The sequence below is a fragment of the Haliotis rufescens genome, unplaced genomic scaffold (genome assembly GCF_023055435.1).
Source record: "Haliotis rufescens isolate VD_foot unplaced genomic scaffold, xgHalRufe1.0.p SCAF_23, whole genome shotgun sequence".
Classification (NCBI taxonomy): domain Eukaryota; kingdom Metazoa; phylum Mollusca; class Gastropoda; order Lepetellida; family Haliotidae; genus Haliotis; species Haliotis rufescens.
Window position 1 is genome coordinate 1,677,410 of NW_025963924.1, and position 16,304 is coordinate 1,693,713.

A 16,304-nucleotide genomic window follows, 5' to 3' on the forward strand; every position below is an offset into this window, starting at 1 on the left:
CATGAATCAGCAACGATTTAAAAAATCTGTTAACAACAAAACATCTCTTCAAACAAAAAACAAAACAGTTATAAAAAAAAACACTGAATAAAAAAATATATATGCCATATGTGACATTCAAACACATATTTAATGACCATAAGATTGACATGGGTGAACATGCTCAAAGACTCTTTTTTAATAATTTCCACATAATTCGTAGATCGGCGCGGCTGTCCCAATACCGGCACAGATGCGCTCCGTTGAAATATGATTCAGTCCGCTGGCCATCTAAAAATAGACCAAGCGTTCTCTCCTCCAGCACAACCGAAGAGCGAGCGGCCTTCACATCAAGCAAGTATCTCGACAGCTTCGGAGGTGAAAACGCGCGTTCATAGAAACAGCAGTAGGAAAGCATGGCTAGCCTTTGGAATAACGCACATTACTGGAGTGTGTCTCTACTTTTGTTCGCATATGTATATATGTGTTTAGGATGCTCGCCCCCGGAAGGGAACTACACCGAGCCTACTATTGAAGAGAAAATGTATTATTCGGATTCGTTCGTTTATGGAAAAGTTATCAAAATTTACAAGGGTGGGTACATGTATGACACATTGTACACTGCCGAGGTCGAAGTACATTGTACCTTTAAAGGATCACCGCTTCCACAGCGCATCAACATTTCAGAAGCCGGTAAGCTTTTTATCCATCTTTAAATTTTAACGTTATTTTTTTCAGATATATGTATATATTTTAGTATTTCCATGTTCCAATGCTTTTAAAATGATGTTGGTAATAATTTAGTTATTTGGTACACTGGTTAATGTTTGTTCATATTAGGTCAGTGCTAGATTAGTCACCGGAACGAGTCCAGTAGAGCAGAGAATTAGGATTGATAAATGCTGAAACGGGTCGTTATTGATTTATAACGTTGCGCGACTTTGTCGCATTGTTTTTTTTAACCCCCGCCAGTCTCCCTCCCCCATATCCAGACGCCGGCCGCCAGTAAGTCTCTCCCCCTCCCCGACCCCCTTGATGGTGGCACGAGCCAGCGTTCCATCGATTGGAAACGGGGCGGTGAAAACAGCAACTTTCTAGTGCTCTTAGAAATTGATTCTCCAGCTCTAACTAACTTCGGGGTTAGCTACACAATGGCAGACTTTTGACACGCGCTATGAGCAGTGTATACTGTCTGTCTATTTCATGTTCGTATAGTTCCATCGCTGATATTCGGATAGTTTAAAAAAACGAATATTTCTTTTCTATATGTTACCGCAAATTATTCTTGTCATGGTATAACGTGAGCATTTCCTTGTTTATAAGTGTCTGAACAAGGAACAAGAAACCGCTCTTAACAAGATGAAGAGTATATGTATTATGTATATGTCCAATAACAAAATGTAATTATACAGTCAGTCCCGCCCTTGCATGTTAAAATCGCGTAATACTATCCAGTTTTGAAGTCATCTTTGTTACTGGGACGTGTAAATTATCACAAGGAACAAAGGGTTCTAAAATATATAAATTATTAATAAAGCGTTGAGTTATGAGTTGGTGAGCATCAATGTTCGGTGTTGTGCAACAGAGCTGAACAAAATGGCTGATGCCGGTTATCTGGGATGCTGTTACGAGGAATGTGGTATCATCCCCGCATGCCTGCATGCAGCGTGTTGAAGCGGGCAGGACCATACAGCGTGTAGGCAGACTCGCGGGTGCTGCCATGTCCTCGCTGTATCCTTTCCCTGAGGTGTCGTGATAAAGAATAATTCTCCGTGACGACAAAAAGTCACGTGCGGTCGCATCTACGTAATACATGCGTAATTTTCAACTGTAATCAAAGCAAGGGAATTGTACACTCCCCAGGGAGCTGAGAATGGAATTTGAATGAACTCTGATCCGCCGACTGGGGTATTAATGTCACACGGGTTGAAATGACTCATTCCTTGACTAGGGTAATTGTATGCGCTTTGAGTGAGTGAGTGAATATTTTTTGACGCCGCTTTTGGCAATATTCAAGCAATATCACGGCGGGGGACACCAGAAATAGGCTTCACATGTTGTACCCATGTGGGGAATCAAACCTGGGTCTTCGGCGTGACGAGCGAACACCTTAACCACTAAGCTACCCCACCACCCCTTATGCGCTTTGCGTAGTGTGCACCTTAATAAGTGAGGGGCGGTCGGGTAGACTAGCTCGTCACGCCGAAGACCCGGGTTCGAATCCCGACATGGGTACAATGTGTGAAGCCTATTCCTGGTGTCCCCCGCCGTGATATTGCTGGAATATTGCTAAAAGCGGCGTAAAACCAAACTCACTCACTCACTAGTAAGTGACCTATTGATGTAAATATTGAATGATACAAGGGCTACGATCGATGACGTTACCGTCCCAAACCTAACGTCAGCTAAAAGATGGAAAATCACGTCGTTCACCCACTAAGTGAAATGTACGTTCAATGTTGTGACGTTGGATCGCAGTCTAGCGTAGTCGTCCACGTAAGTAACGTCAAATATTTCCTTTCAAGATGTTTTGACATTCATATACATATACATAATTATTTAAACATCAAATACAAATCAAGGTTGTATTTACAGATGGTTCTAAATAGGGCAGCAACATTTCTGAGAATGTGGTAGGCGTTGCGTTAATTGTTGGCTGTAAGCATGTCAGTGGCACGGGGTTTAGTGTGTACATCTGTCAGGCTGCTGTAGGCGGCAGGAGGCGCCCCGGGCTCGGCCAGTTTCCATTCAGTGTAGCATGACAAAACTAGAGAGGAGCTTTACCATGACAGATGGAGCCAGCTCCACGCCATGTCGTATGGCTTGTGTATAGACTTTGTTGAAAATTGACGTTATGAAGTTAAACGTTACTCAGAGTTACGTTACAGGCGAATGGGAAGATTTCATTTCGCCTTGATAAGTGTCCCCGCGTATGTGACTTACGGACAATGATGTCTTAAAACTTATTTTGTGTTCTATCTGTTCAAAACCGTGTTGAATCATGAAAGAACTGATAGATATGATGCGAAATTATATTTCATAATGATTTTCTTCGTCCTCACCAGTTGTCGAAAACATGTCACGCGATATAATATTCGGCAGTTCCAGCTCTGTGATAGGGTTGGCAATTTAAGGGAAATAGAAATTACTCATGGAAATTTAGGGAACCCTTTTAGTAAAACTGAGCATACGATTAATGGAATAATCGTACCGTCTTTAAAAAACCTGTGTTATTTCATCTCTTAAACACGTAGCCATTAAAATATAAATATTACTCATTCACCCGATGATATAATCATGTTGTTTGTTTGTTTGTTTGTTTGTTGCTTAACGCCGCACTCTGCAATATTCAAGCTACATAACGGCGGTCTGTAAATAACCGAGTCTGGATCAGACAATCCAGTGATTGACATCATGAGCATCGATCCACGCAATTGGGATACGATGACATGCATCAACCAAGTCAGCGAGCCTGACCACCCGATCCCTTTAGTCGCCTTTTACGGCAAGCATGGGTTGCTGAAGACCTATTCACGGATCTTCACGGGTGAGATAATCATGTAAATTGACAAAGTAGACTGAATAAGATCTTTATAACGGTCTTTATAAAAACTTACTTCACATTCGTAAGCGACCCATGCTTAGTACGCATCACCTATCTATTGGCTATCCTGCACGTAAGACAATGTGATGAATCCATACGCGCAATAAAATACATCTTGCTATTGGCTTCAAATACTACTTCTTACCCCACGTGATATTTAAATCAGTTAACAATTCGGAGATTCGGTTACAGGTGTATTTATTAACTCACATGAATCATTTAACAGGAACGCCGCGTATTTCCTAACGTTATAACCAGCCATCTCACTTGATATGTAAACATACGCTAAGTACTTTAACCTCTGACCGTCCAAGATGGCGTTATCCGCTGGCTCCTATCGACCCGTCCTCAGGGTTATTCAACCACCCTCTTCTGATATGCTAATCTTCCACGTGATAATAACAAGAGATTATGATACATTCTCAACGCAAACACCTTCTGATAACCACCTGAACAATTACAGCGACCGCACGGAACAGATAAGCCAGGGTCCTTCCATCCCACGAACGACATCCGTGTTCTCACAACAATACCGCTGACAATATACAGTAAACTACGGTTATAACGAACACGCTTATAACAAACTGACGGATATAACGAACTAACTTTTTAGTCTCGACTATTTGCTGTAGTTGTGCTGTATATATGCTTATAATGACCTACGGTTATAACGAACTAAAAATAGTAGTCCCTTTGAGTTCGTTATAACCGTAGTTTACTGTAACTGAATGATGTGTTTAGGGGCGAGGCGGAATCTTACTTACAATTATTACCGTAGTTTGATTGTTTGGATGTTTCCAGCTAAACCCGACACGAGAGAGCCTTGTCTTAGCCGTCGGCGAACAGTATATAGATGGTGCGCCCTCTATATAAATAAGCAGATGTATTTGGTCTGAGGCTAGAACAGAAGAAGCTGTCGGTGTTCATATATAACTTGTTGCACTGAATTGTACTATCTTCCTAAACACAGGCTATCTAACCTCTAATATGATCGCCAGCCTAAACAGTTTCAATGGCTGGCGGTTCTTATTTGACTGTTATGAAAATTATATCCTGGCGAGCCAGTTGTCAAGCACGTGTTAGCCTGACGTCTTACATATTTCTATTTAAACTATAGCCTCGTGTTGTAAACATGTGCTGGCTATATACAGCGAAACCTCATTAGTCCAGAAACTCCACTATCCGGGCAATTACTGTTACAGACATCTTAAAATATATTAACGAGATTACTCCGTAACAATAATTCGTTAATCCGAATACTTGTTAATCTGGACGATTTCATTGGGAATGCCATCGTTCAGATAATCGAGGGTTCACTGTATGAACACAGCCAAAGCAATGTGTCGGGTAGTTTAGTCACCAAACATGTGTTTTGCGATGCCTCCATTTAAATTTTTAGAGACATTCTCAACCCATTTCGCTTGGTGCCATGATCATGGTAAATTGATTAACGTACGTATTCACGTGCGTTAGGCATATATCTTAGTATGAGTGTCCTGTTGATTCACGATTGAAGAAAATCAATAGAATTAACTCCGTCATGCAGTCGTTTACAATCTTGTTCAGCTAAAGTAAGATATATATAAATATGACCCCAGTCTCATTAATCACCATACATACCTCTTCAAGTACGACATTATTGAAAGGCATGCATTGTGACATTCTTTTCTTAGCTTCAGCCCGAGGGTACCTACCTCATCGTGACAATAGTTCGTCTCGTGACATGTGACGGATAAGACTGACAGGTGACATGCGCATGACCTGAGTGTTAAATATGATTTATGACCTGTAATGACACTCTGAAATGTATGACATTGGCATGATGATATACGGACGTTTCGACAATGGCGGCGCTTCTTGGAGGTGAAGTGGGGTTTAACGTCGCGTTTAAGATAATTGCACTTATATAGCGACGTCCATGCACGTGTGTGTGTGTGTGTGTGTGTGTGTGTGTGTGTGTGTGCTTGTACTAGTCCGGACTAATGCCGATTTTATAGTACTAGCCCCCTGAGGTACATGCCGCAGTTTACAATGCCGAGCGCTAGGCAAGGTAACAACAAGTACCGCCTTTTAACTTCTTTTGGTATAACGCGGCCGGGGATCGAACCCCGGACATTCCGCTCTCATTGGAGGACGCTCTACCACTAGACCACACAGGCGATCCGCTTCTTGAAATGCAATCTAGCACTATCATAAATGAATTTACTATAATCATACAGTGGTTGTGTTTGGTGCAATTTGCGGCTATTGTCGTCACCCACCATCTTTAACATTGCGACAGTCGTAAGGCGGAAGGGGGGGGGGGGGGGGGGGGGGGGGGGGGGGTGCTGCTTGCACAAAGCTATCTCAGTGCGAAGTTGTAAATGTAGGTAAAAGTGTATTGCTCGACATTTGATGGGGACAGTTCTGATATTTCTTCATAATTATACAAAATGTTCCTTTCAAAGATTGAGTAGTATATATTGGAGTTACGGCAGCCACAATGCTAAACTCGCTGACTTGGTTGGTGCATGTCATCGTATCCAATTTGTGTGGATCGATGCTCATGATGTCTGTCACTGGATTGTCTGGTCCAAACACGATTATTTACAGACCGCTGTCATATAGCTGGAATATTGCTGAGTGCGGCGTTAAACAACAAACATACAAACAAACACAATGCTAAAAAAATAACTGTTTGTGAGAAAGCTCACTTGTTCCATTTACAAGAAGTTTTAAGTCAATGTATACTTTGTTGACGCGCACCTTTCTGTCTTTCTTCATTTGAGATATGGCAATTAACTTCATTCTGATTTTCCGAATGAAACGAAATATTCATCCTCACACGCAATAGCAAGATGGCAGATGGCAATCAAGGACGAACAATCTAACATCCCACCACTCAATCAAGAAATCTCGACTTTATGTCCTTTGTATTCAATATTTCGTAATTGCAGTCCGACTTAAATGTGTCGACTAAACCAACAGCCAGCTGAACACTTGACCTGAAACATGTTATTACCTGTTTAATGGGGGCTCTCTACTCCCCGTACTGCAAGTTGTGTAAACTTAATGTGGTTTGCGTCACAGCACTGTTGGGGACCAATCACAGATCACAGAACAGCAGACCTTCACAGCGCAGAGGACAGGCTGAGAGCGGAACAGCCTCAACCTCATAGATCTAACTGAAGATTAGGGAGATTAATTCTGTTTGTCTTCTCTACACAATTAGACAGTCTAAATGCTTTCGTTCGTGTATTGCATTACTTGTCTCGAATATATTTAGTACCCGTATGGTAATGATTAAGTCTGCATGAACATATCCCGTTTTCTGCCACGAACTCGACAACGTGTACGGTTGATCGGATACAGTATTGTTTTATTTTCTTACACCCCATTTGGCATTCTACCGCATAGATCCATATATCCAATTCTTGTCGAGATGACCAAGGAGGATCTGGTGCTCATAGACTACCCGTGAAGATCGGGTTAAAATAGGTCTTCAGCAACCCATGCTTGTTGCAAGAGGAACTAACGGGTTCGGGTGGTCAGGCTTGCTGACTTGGTTGATGCATGTCATCATATCCCAATTGCGTGGATCGATGCTCATGATGTCAATCATCACTAGATTGTCTGGTCCAGACTCGATTATTTACAGTCCGCCGTCATATAGATGGAATATTGCTGAATGCGACAAACAACAAACACATTCAGCGTGTGGCAGCTGCCATCATACCCAACGGCGTGATCGCTGCTCTTGTTATCAACAACTGTTTGGCCTGGTCTAGACAACTAGCCGTGATGTTGCTGGAACACTGATAACTGCGATGTTACCTAGATCATTAGTCGTACCAGGATCCGCTATAAGTGGGTTCTGATTGTGATCGTGGTTTCACGCAGTGGATAACAAAAACCTCCACCACTATGTGCCCTTCTCCCAAATTAAGCCCACACGAGCTTAAATACTGTTCAAAACGTTGAAAACCCAACTCACTCACTCTACCTAGGTCATCACGCTCCTGGTTTGTTTCAGGGGATATACACTTACGTGTACGAAACAGACTCAGATGTCAAGACATAGCTATAAACGTTGTTTAATTGGCGTATCTGTTTGTTTATTCCAAATCCTCACACAATTCCCGAAACCCTAACGCAACAACCAGCGTGATCCTCAACAGACTGGATGGGTCTATTGGTGGTAATTAGATGTTGGAACTCTCACCCCCCGCCGAGCAGTAACGGGATTACTGGCAGCATACCTGAGGTGCCATGTGGCAGGCAAGGTGCATTTCTCCCTCCCCTTGTTTCCCGACCCTTGTTAAAGTGATAGACTCAATTGGAGATGTACGTGTGGCTCCGTGTTGGATGGGTATACTGCGATAACCATTGGTGCCAGTCCATGCATTGATACCATGTTGAGGAGGACACGTTTCCTCTGTATCTCATGTGTATAAGGTCTTGTGTCGTGGGAGGAGGTCATGTTGCCATCGTTACATGGTACCAAGTCCAAAGTGAGACCATTGTCATGACAGGACCATTGTACAGATGATGCCTTGTGTCCAAGAGGTCATGTTGTCGTGGTATCTTGTGTCAAGGGGGTCATGTTGTCATGGTATCTTGTGTCAAGGAGGTCATGTCGTCATGGTTTCTTGTGTCCATGAGGTCATATTGTCATGGTAACTTGTGTCAGGGAGCCATGTTATCATGGTATCTTGTGTCCAGGAGGTCATGTTGTCGTGGTATCTTGTGTTAAGGAGGTCATGTCGTCAGGGAATCGTGTGTTCATGAGATCCTGTTGTCATTGTATCTTGTGTTCATGAGGTCATGGTATCTTGTGTCAAGGAGGTCATGTTGTCATGGTATCTTGTGTTCATGAGGTCATGGGGTCATGATATCTTGTGTTCATGAGGTCATGTCGTCATGGTATCTTGTGTTCATGAGGTCTTGTTGTCTTCAGTCCAGGAGGTCAAGTCCAGGATGAGTTTTTGCCCATGGTACCATTTGTACAGATTATGAATCCTGGTCATGTTGTCATGGTACCTAGTGCCAGGTCTTGTTGTCATGGTATCTTGTCTTACCCCCAAACCATAATTTTATAAACAGTACCAGACAAATTCATCTGGGAACAAATGTTGTTTTTAGAATAATTCGATTTCCCTTTATATGGACACACAAAAATCCGGATGAAATTCATGTGAACAGAAATACACAGAAAATGCATCCAAGGCCTGTAGCTCTGCTACAAGCAGCTGATAACAGGGAACAGTATCACACACCTTCCCCCGCCTCCTTGATAGAGCAGCGACCTTAGACCTAGATTGGTCGGATGGCAGAAATAGCGTTCTACTTCATCCGGTAAATAGATGATCTGTTGAACACATTCCACATCCCCATCCACTTGTACAGACACTTGGTAGGTAGATGGCCCGATATCTGACACCAAAGAACACACCCAGTCATTTCAGTCGATGGCTGGGAAGTGCTGCTTCTTCTGAAAACAACCGTTCTCGGAAATTGTGTTTGAAGTAGCATCAGTACCAGGTACAAATCTGTGGCTTCATCTGTAGGGGGAGGAAACGAAGGCGTGGTGATCTTTCTTGTACGACATCTGTTCCACTGACAGTACCACGATGCGGATCCAGGATTTCGTAGAAGATGGGTAGTCTTTAATGATGCAATACAGGAAATGAAAGTATTTCATTTCTCCTCAGTGCCGTTAGGTTTGTCTGTCTTACAGACCCTGATACAAATATATATCAAATACAGCCCATGCAAGTCTATAATGTTTGGCAAGTCTAGATCACTGCAGTATCAAATTATAGCTCTGCAGATTTGTTTAGTCTCTGAAAATGAAGAGAGTCACTGGGCTCCTTTTTATTATATTTTTATTAAGATAACTGAACAACTGTTTTTTTTATGTACGATATGTTCATTTCATAGACTAGATTTTAGTCTACCGTTAGGTTTGCGTGTCTGTTCCCCTTCAATGGATATCCGGCTATGGCTGTGAGAGGATTTTCAAATGAACAACACTCCCCAACACCTTTCCTCCCATTGGCATTTGTGTGAATGATATGTTAAGTAAACGAACACTTGTACGTCACTCATGGAGTAAGGTTGGGCATTCATTCGTGTATGATTTTGGGTGGCCTTGTGGATGCCTTTTGGTTAAGGTAATGACTCATCGAGGACCGGGGTTCGATTCCCAACATTAGTACCATCATGTAATACTTGCACAAGTCTCTAAGGCAATAATTATTAGATTAAATAATAATTTCTATATTATATAAGTAATAAGAACACGTTGTCCCGATAAAATACTTATCTAGACTTATCAGCAACCGCTGTCATCCAATCAACCATCACCCACTAGTTCACAGCGACCTCTGGTGTGGTCTTTGGCGCCATCTGGGGGCAGTTATTCCCGGGAGCTACAGAGGTTTGCTATCACTTACCTGATTTATCCCGCAATTATTTGCTCCTCTTGACAAAATATACATCGCTTAAGTTGTGGATTACGATAGTGCACGTGTTGCGTTTGCGCATTACGCAAGATAAACCAACTTAATTGAATGGCATCGCCGCGAGGACTGGTCTATATATAGAAGCGATATTCCCTGGAAGCTACACGATACATCTGCATGTTTGTAGAAAGGAATTTCTCCGAGATCTATTTGTCTTACCTTTTTTCGTGTTTGTAGAATTTAGTGTTTCCAGGTTGTATTCCTATCCTGGCAGTGTTACATCAATGATCGGTTTCCCGGACGATGAGCAATTTCGTTTTACTGTCTGTTCACAAATACAACCGTCAATAATTCTTTAATACTCTTTCCATGGCTTCTTTCGAGGAAAGCAGCTCAATGTTGTATTTATCGCTGAATTAAACATGCCGTCTCATGAACCGACCAAATTTCTGTGCCATCAACACGAGGAAAAGGGACCATACTGCCTCTGCAAAATACTTGTAAATACTTGTAAATACTTGTAAATACTTATAAATACTTGTAATTGTGTTGATGGATTTGCAAGGTGTTCAGTTGGACGTTGGCCAGGTACTCCAGGTGCTGGCAGGGAATGGGTACACACTCTCGCATTGCAACATGTTGTGGGTATACACTCTCGCAATGCAGCATTACCAGCTCTTGAACATCATTCGTCACCACTCGCCCCTTTCCGTAACCTGCAAGAAGACTCGTCCCCCTATCGATGAATGTTATGTGCGAAAATACGACAAACCAATCAGGATGCGCGTATGATTTCAAGTTCTTCGTCAAAGAATCCCTCAGATATATTTTTTGATTTTACATATGTCTTGCATCTAAAAATATACCCAAGACACAGTTAAATATGTTCAATCATACTGTATTATACCTTAAGTCCCGATGTGTCTTTTATAGCATCTGGAATATATATGACATATGGGACATAATGTACGTGAATCATTACGCAACGAGTTCACATTGTTTTTAGTTATGCCCGTTTGCATTTCGACGGAACAGAGTCGCAAAAAATGGCCACGAGAGGGACACGAGTCGCTATTCGGCTTGTCCCGGAATAACACGAGTTGGTCACGAATGTCTTGAACATGTGTATATTTTACTCATGGGGTCCACGTCTGAACAAGTTCCTAGTACCCCGTGATTGTGGCAGGAGCCGAGTAAACAAGGCTTGATGGTTATATTGTTGAGTGTGTGTCGCGATGTCGTGAATAAATGCTCATGTTATCAACCACTTGTTTGCCTGGTTCATACTCGATAGATATTGGTGGAACAGTGATGACTGCAATGGCAGGTCCTGTCGACCGAGGTCCATTTTGTGTGTTTGTTGTTTCACGCCGCACTCAGCTATATTCTAGCAATTGGGATTCGATGCATCAACCATGTCAGCGAGTCTGTCAACCCGTACCCGTTAGTCGCCTCTTACGACAAGCATAGTCGCCTCTTACGGCAAGAATGGGTTGGTGAAGACCTATTCTACCCCGGATCTTCACTGGTCCTGTTGACCTCCATCGCTAGTCGTGGGTGCTATTACGTACTGGTATTACGTGGTATATGTCTTCGACCTTGTCCAGTGGAAGACAAGCGATGGACGGGAAATGTTTTCTTTCCCCATGTGCCCACTCTATTCGCTAGATCTAGAATATCTTCACCCAAAGGCTACACTTTTTTCTAAATTTGCCCATTGTTTGATACAGCCGATTAACAGATAACATATAACACAAAATCTAACCACTATAAATAATTATGCATCATCAAGATTATCGTATCGAAACGTAAAAAAGCTCTTTTATGCCAGCCGAAAGCTATTTTCCTGTTAAAAAATCCGTGAAGCAAGTAAAAAAAAGCGTGGCCTAAAATTCATATTTCTTCTTCCAACAGCTTCAAAATTACATACACTGCGTTCCTAATATTCACTTTACCTATTAAAGTAACAATAACCAAATGTCGTGTGAATGGCCTTAGCAGGAGTATAAATTTCCATTTTTGTACCATGCCCACTTTTTGTCATCATCCTTTTACATTTACAAAAAATAAGGTCACTCGGTGTATTAAGTTTACCCACATTCTTTTGGGAACAATGGGTTCAAATTGAACATCAATGAGCTCGGACATCAATTTATAATTTCAATCCAGTGAACAAAACCCTGCATACCGCCCTGTGATGAATGATGATTGTGGTGTTGATGAGTTGTGCGTCTAGTAGTATCTATCTGTCTCGTCATGGTGGTATTTGGCTAACAACTAGTAAGTGGAAAGGTCACACCGGGAATTGTATGTTATTACTATGTGGCATTTAGATGTATTGACAACTTGTTTTGCAATGAGCAAAATGAGATGTGCCGATAGAATATAATGCTCTCATAATGCTTTCATAATGCTCTTCTAGTGCTCTGAAATAGCAAGCTCTTGACATGAACTCCTTCTCGTCTCTATGGATAACATTTTGAACTTATCTTCGAACTTAAAACACTGTTACTGGTTCTTTTATCATGCATATCTATACACCCAAACCTCTTTATAACGCTAATTTGAAATTTTCACACAAAGTAAAGTCTCGGTTATGAACTACACATGTGTTGTCATGAGATATTTCGAGGCCATTTCAAAACAGAACAGTGACGTTACACATCGGTATACAGCCATGCGCGTTATAATAAGGAGTTCGTATCTGGCACTGAAGAATGCCAAAAAATGAGAACGAGACAGTTGACTGTACATGTCCATAAATACGATAAAAAAAAATTTAAAAATATGAATACGTTCGTATGGTGCAGTAGGATGTTTTGTAGCAAAGCACTAAGAAATATGTATCACAAATGTTTTCTAATCTATTTCGGGAATTCTGCTTCGCTTTTGAGCAAAGATTAAGTTGTAGCAAAGCATTATTTAGCTGGGTTTACGAACCTCGCAGTCAAGGGAAGACCGTATTCGGGGGTTTATGAGACACGCTCGTCGTGTGGCGAGGTTGGGAGAATGTTTAAAACAGTTGCCATACCATCCTGTAAACCAGCTGTGTACTATTACCTAGGTCGCAGCGCCCTCTTGCGGCCCCAAGAGCACGAGTACTGAAAAAACCCATTCATAGTAAACTGAACTACATACTTTGGTTCACCGGCGGAACCAAGCAGCTCACTTCCTAACTTACATACGTCCTTGCGAATAACTTGATAGTTTTAGTATAGGAGGAGTTGTTTATGGTACCTTTTTAAGAGAGAGAGAAAATGATGGTTGTGATGATGATGATGATGATGATGATGGTTGTGATGACGACGATGATGATGAAGATTATGATGAGTGGGTGAGTGAGTATGGTTTTACGCCGCTTTTAGCAATATTCCAGCAAAAACACGGCGGGGGACACCAGAAATGGGCTTCACACATTGTACCCATGTGGAGAGCTTAACCTGGCACTTCGATGAAGAGAGCAAACACTTTAACCACTAAGCAAATTCTCATTCTTCTACTCAATTTGAAAACAGTTCGACAATTTGAAATATACCTGTTCATTACGACCACTAGGCTACCCCACCTCCCTGATGGTGATGATGACGGTTGTGATGATGACGGTTGTGATGATGACGACGACGACGATGATGATGGTGATGATGATGACGACGATGATGGCTGTGATGACGATAGTAGTTCTTATGATGTTGATGATGATGATGATGATGATGATGATGGTGGTTGTGATGATGATGTTGGCTGTGATGACGATAATTTTGGCTGTGATGATGATGATGATGATGATGATGATGATGATGATGATTAAAACATTCACTCCCTTCAAAAGACGGGTCTATCAAAACTACATCAACGGGGAGATAACTCCAATTCTGACAGCTGGAAGATGTGCGTGGTATTTTGTACATTCCTGTTAGATACTGACAGATGCAGAAACGCTCTCCTGATGAGCCTACCAGATCCACGCTCCTTGGTTACAGAGGAAAACACAGAATAGACGCTAGTACGCTCTCCATCTCGCGAAACATAAGCGCTCGAAAACATTCTCTACACAGGATAGAAAATGTCCAATGTCACATGCCTAACAAATCAAATCTAATGACAAGCAAGGAAAATATTTGAAGAATTATTAGGTTTTAAAATCGCTACGGGGTTGAAAGTTAATTAAATCAGTCTAAAACTTTCTGTCGCAAATCAATAATTTTGATAATCTAAGGAATGGCATTGAACAGAAAAAGAAACGCAGAACATCAAAGCCAGTCTGGCGAAACATTTCAATATAGTAATGTAGACGGGGCAGGGATGTCGGCCCTAATTTCATTCATGCGACAGAGATGAAATATGTCTATATTAATCATACATGATTTCAGAGTATAATTATTAGTAGTAGATTGCATGACAATTTCTTTAAGTGGAGATGATAACATGAGGATACTGTCGAAATTATTTCCATCAAGTAAAATACTTTTACATGTTTACGAATAGGTTTTAGTTAGAAAATTATACGGAGATACATTTATCTGAAACAATTTACAAGTGAAGTTCGAAGAATTGTACACAGTGGAACCTCCCTTTAATGATCATTGATGGCATTGTTCTATTAACGGAACATACATTCCCGGCCAGACTCTCTTTATAGCAAGGTTCCGGTTTCAGGAGGTTGGGCGAGAATAACAATCATTGTTATTCGTTTTTCTCTCCATAAGGGCGGTCGGGTAGCCTAGTGGTTAAAGCGTTCGCTCGTCACGCCGAAGTCCCGGGTTCGATTCCCCACATGGGTACAATGTGTGAAGCCCATTTCTGGTGTCCCCCGTCATGATATTGCTGGAATATTGCTAAAAGCGGCGTGAAACCTTACTCACTCTCCATGAGGACAAACAAAGGTTATTTTTCTCAGCCTTTTGACAATAATCTAAGAGACCTGCAGCAAAGCTAGCTGTATATTTAGCTTGTCACTGAGACCTGTTCAGACCAAAATTACGTCAGGTATTATAGTAAGGTATTTGTTTATTATGTCTGGCAAAGCAGTGTGCATCGTATTTCCCTTACTTAAAATTACATCTAGATTCTTGGAGTTGAGCCCTTAATGCCATTCTAGATTGAACACCCATTGTGTATCTCATATGTCAATCATTACGTGTTTAAGTGTACATTTCCTGTGGTGATATGTCAAGCGTTACGCTTCACATAGAGATGCACAGAGCTACTGGAAGCGTTAGCTGTCAGTCATACAACACATTGCTCTTACTTTACGCTAACATTTGGACATGCATACAAACAACAACGCGTAACATTTCGATGAGTTATGTTTTTAGGGTTACGGAAGTGAAGGGGACTCTCTATTTCTGAGGCGAAGTGCCGACATAGTACATCTACGTTAGTAGACTAACGCTTAGCCTCTGAAAATTATGATATTGATAGAAACGATAATATTTAATTGAAAAAGAGCCCAGTTAGACTTGCTTCATTAAGAGCTTTGCTAAAATCAACTTTGGGTATTACCGAACTCAAGTGGACCAGCAGAACAAGTTCGTTACATCCGAAGGTCGTTATGTCCGATGTTCGTCATGTCCAGTGTTCGTTATATCCGATGTCCGTTATGTCCATTGATATTCACGTGAACAATAACACTGATTCCCACTCGAGATTGGGTTCATTTTAGACGACTTTTCGGTATACCCGAGTTCGAGATATGAGGGGTATATTTGTCAAAGTGAATATAGCGGTAAATACTGGGAAACATGTATCCACTATCGATGTTTGTTACGGCAGAGGTTCAATTTATTGAACTTCACGACAAAACATATCAACTGAGGATCAAAGTAAGGATTCAACCACGCAGTGCCTCCAAGGTTACAATTCGTACATTCGAACCAAGTACCTTTCCTTTGTACGTATTTGTACAACCAAAAATACCCTTCCGTCTGACATCGAATCAGATTGTTCAAAGCATTTAATAGTTGACCCCTGACCTTAAGGACATTTGAAACCGGTCCTCAGTCATGACATGAAAACTTGAAGGGTCAAATTTAAAGAATTATCCCCCGTATAAAAGAACAGCCATTGTCTGAAGTGAATGATTCTGGTGGCCAGATGCTGTTACTCCCTCGCACTACTCCTCCCCCCACCCCCCACATTTCCCGCAGGACGCGCCCCTACACGTGTGGGGGTGGGGACAATACCAGAACAAAGGCCTGATTTCGTCCGCCTGTTGGTGCCCTAGGCGCCCGTGTATTGTTGCGACTGATCTGGATTTCTAAGTGCGATGACAAATCATT

General features: G+C 41.7%; 1 protein-coding gene across 2 annotated transcripts in view; it reads left to right on the forward strand.

The window, feature by feature from the left end:
• Positions 1-310: 310 nt before the first annotated feature.
• LOC124140152 overlaps positions 311-16,304 on the forward strand; it is a 68,475-nt gene continuing 52,481 nt past the window's right edge. For both annotated transcript variants that reach the window (XM_046507563.2, XM_046507564.2), the window contains exon 1: positions 311-672. In XM_046507563.2, the coding sequence (XP_046363519.1) occupies positions 396-672 (277 nt within the window). In that variant the 5' untranslated portion in view covers positions 311-395. The remainder of the gene's footprint in view (positions 673-16,304) is intronic.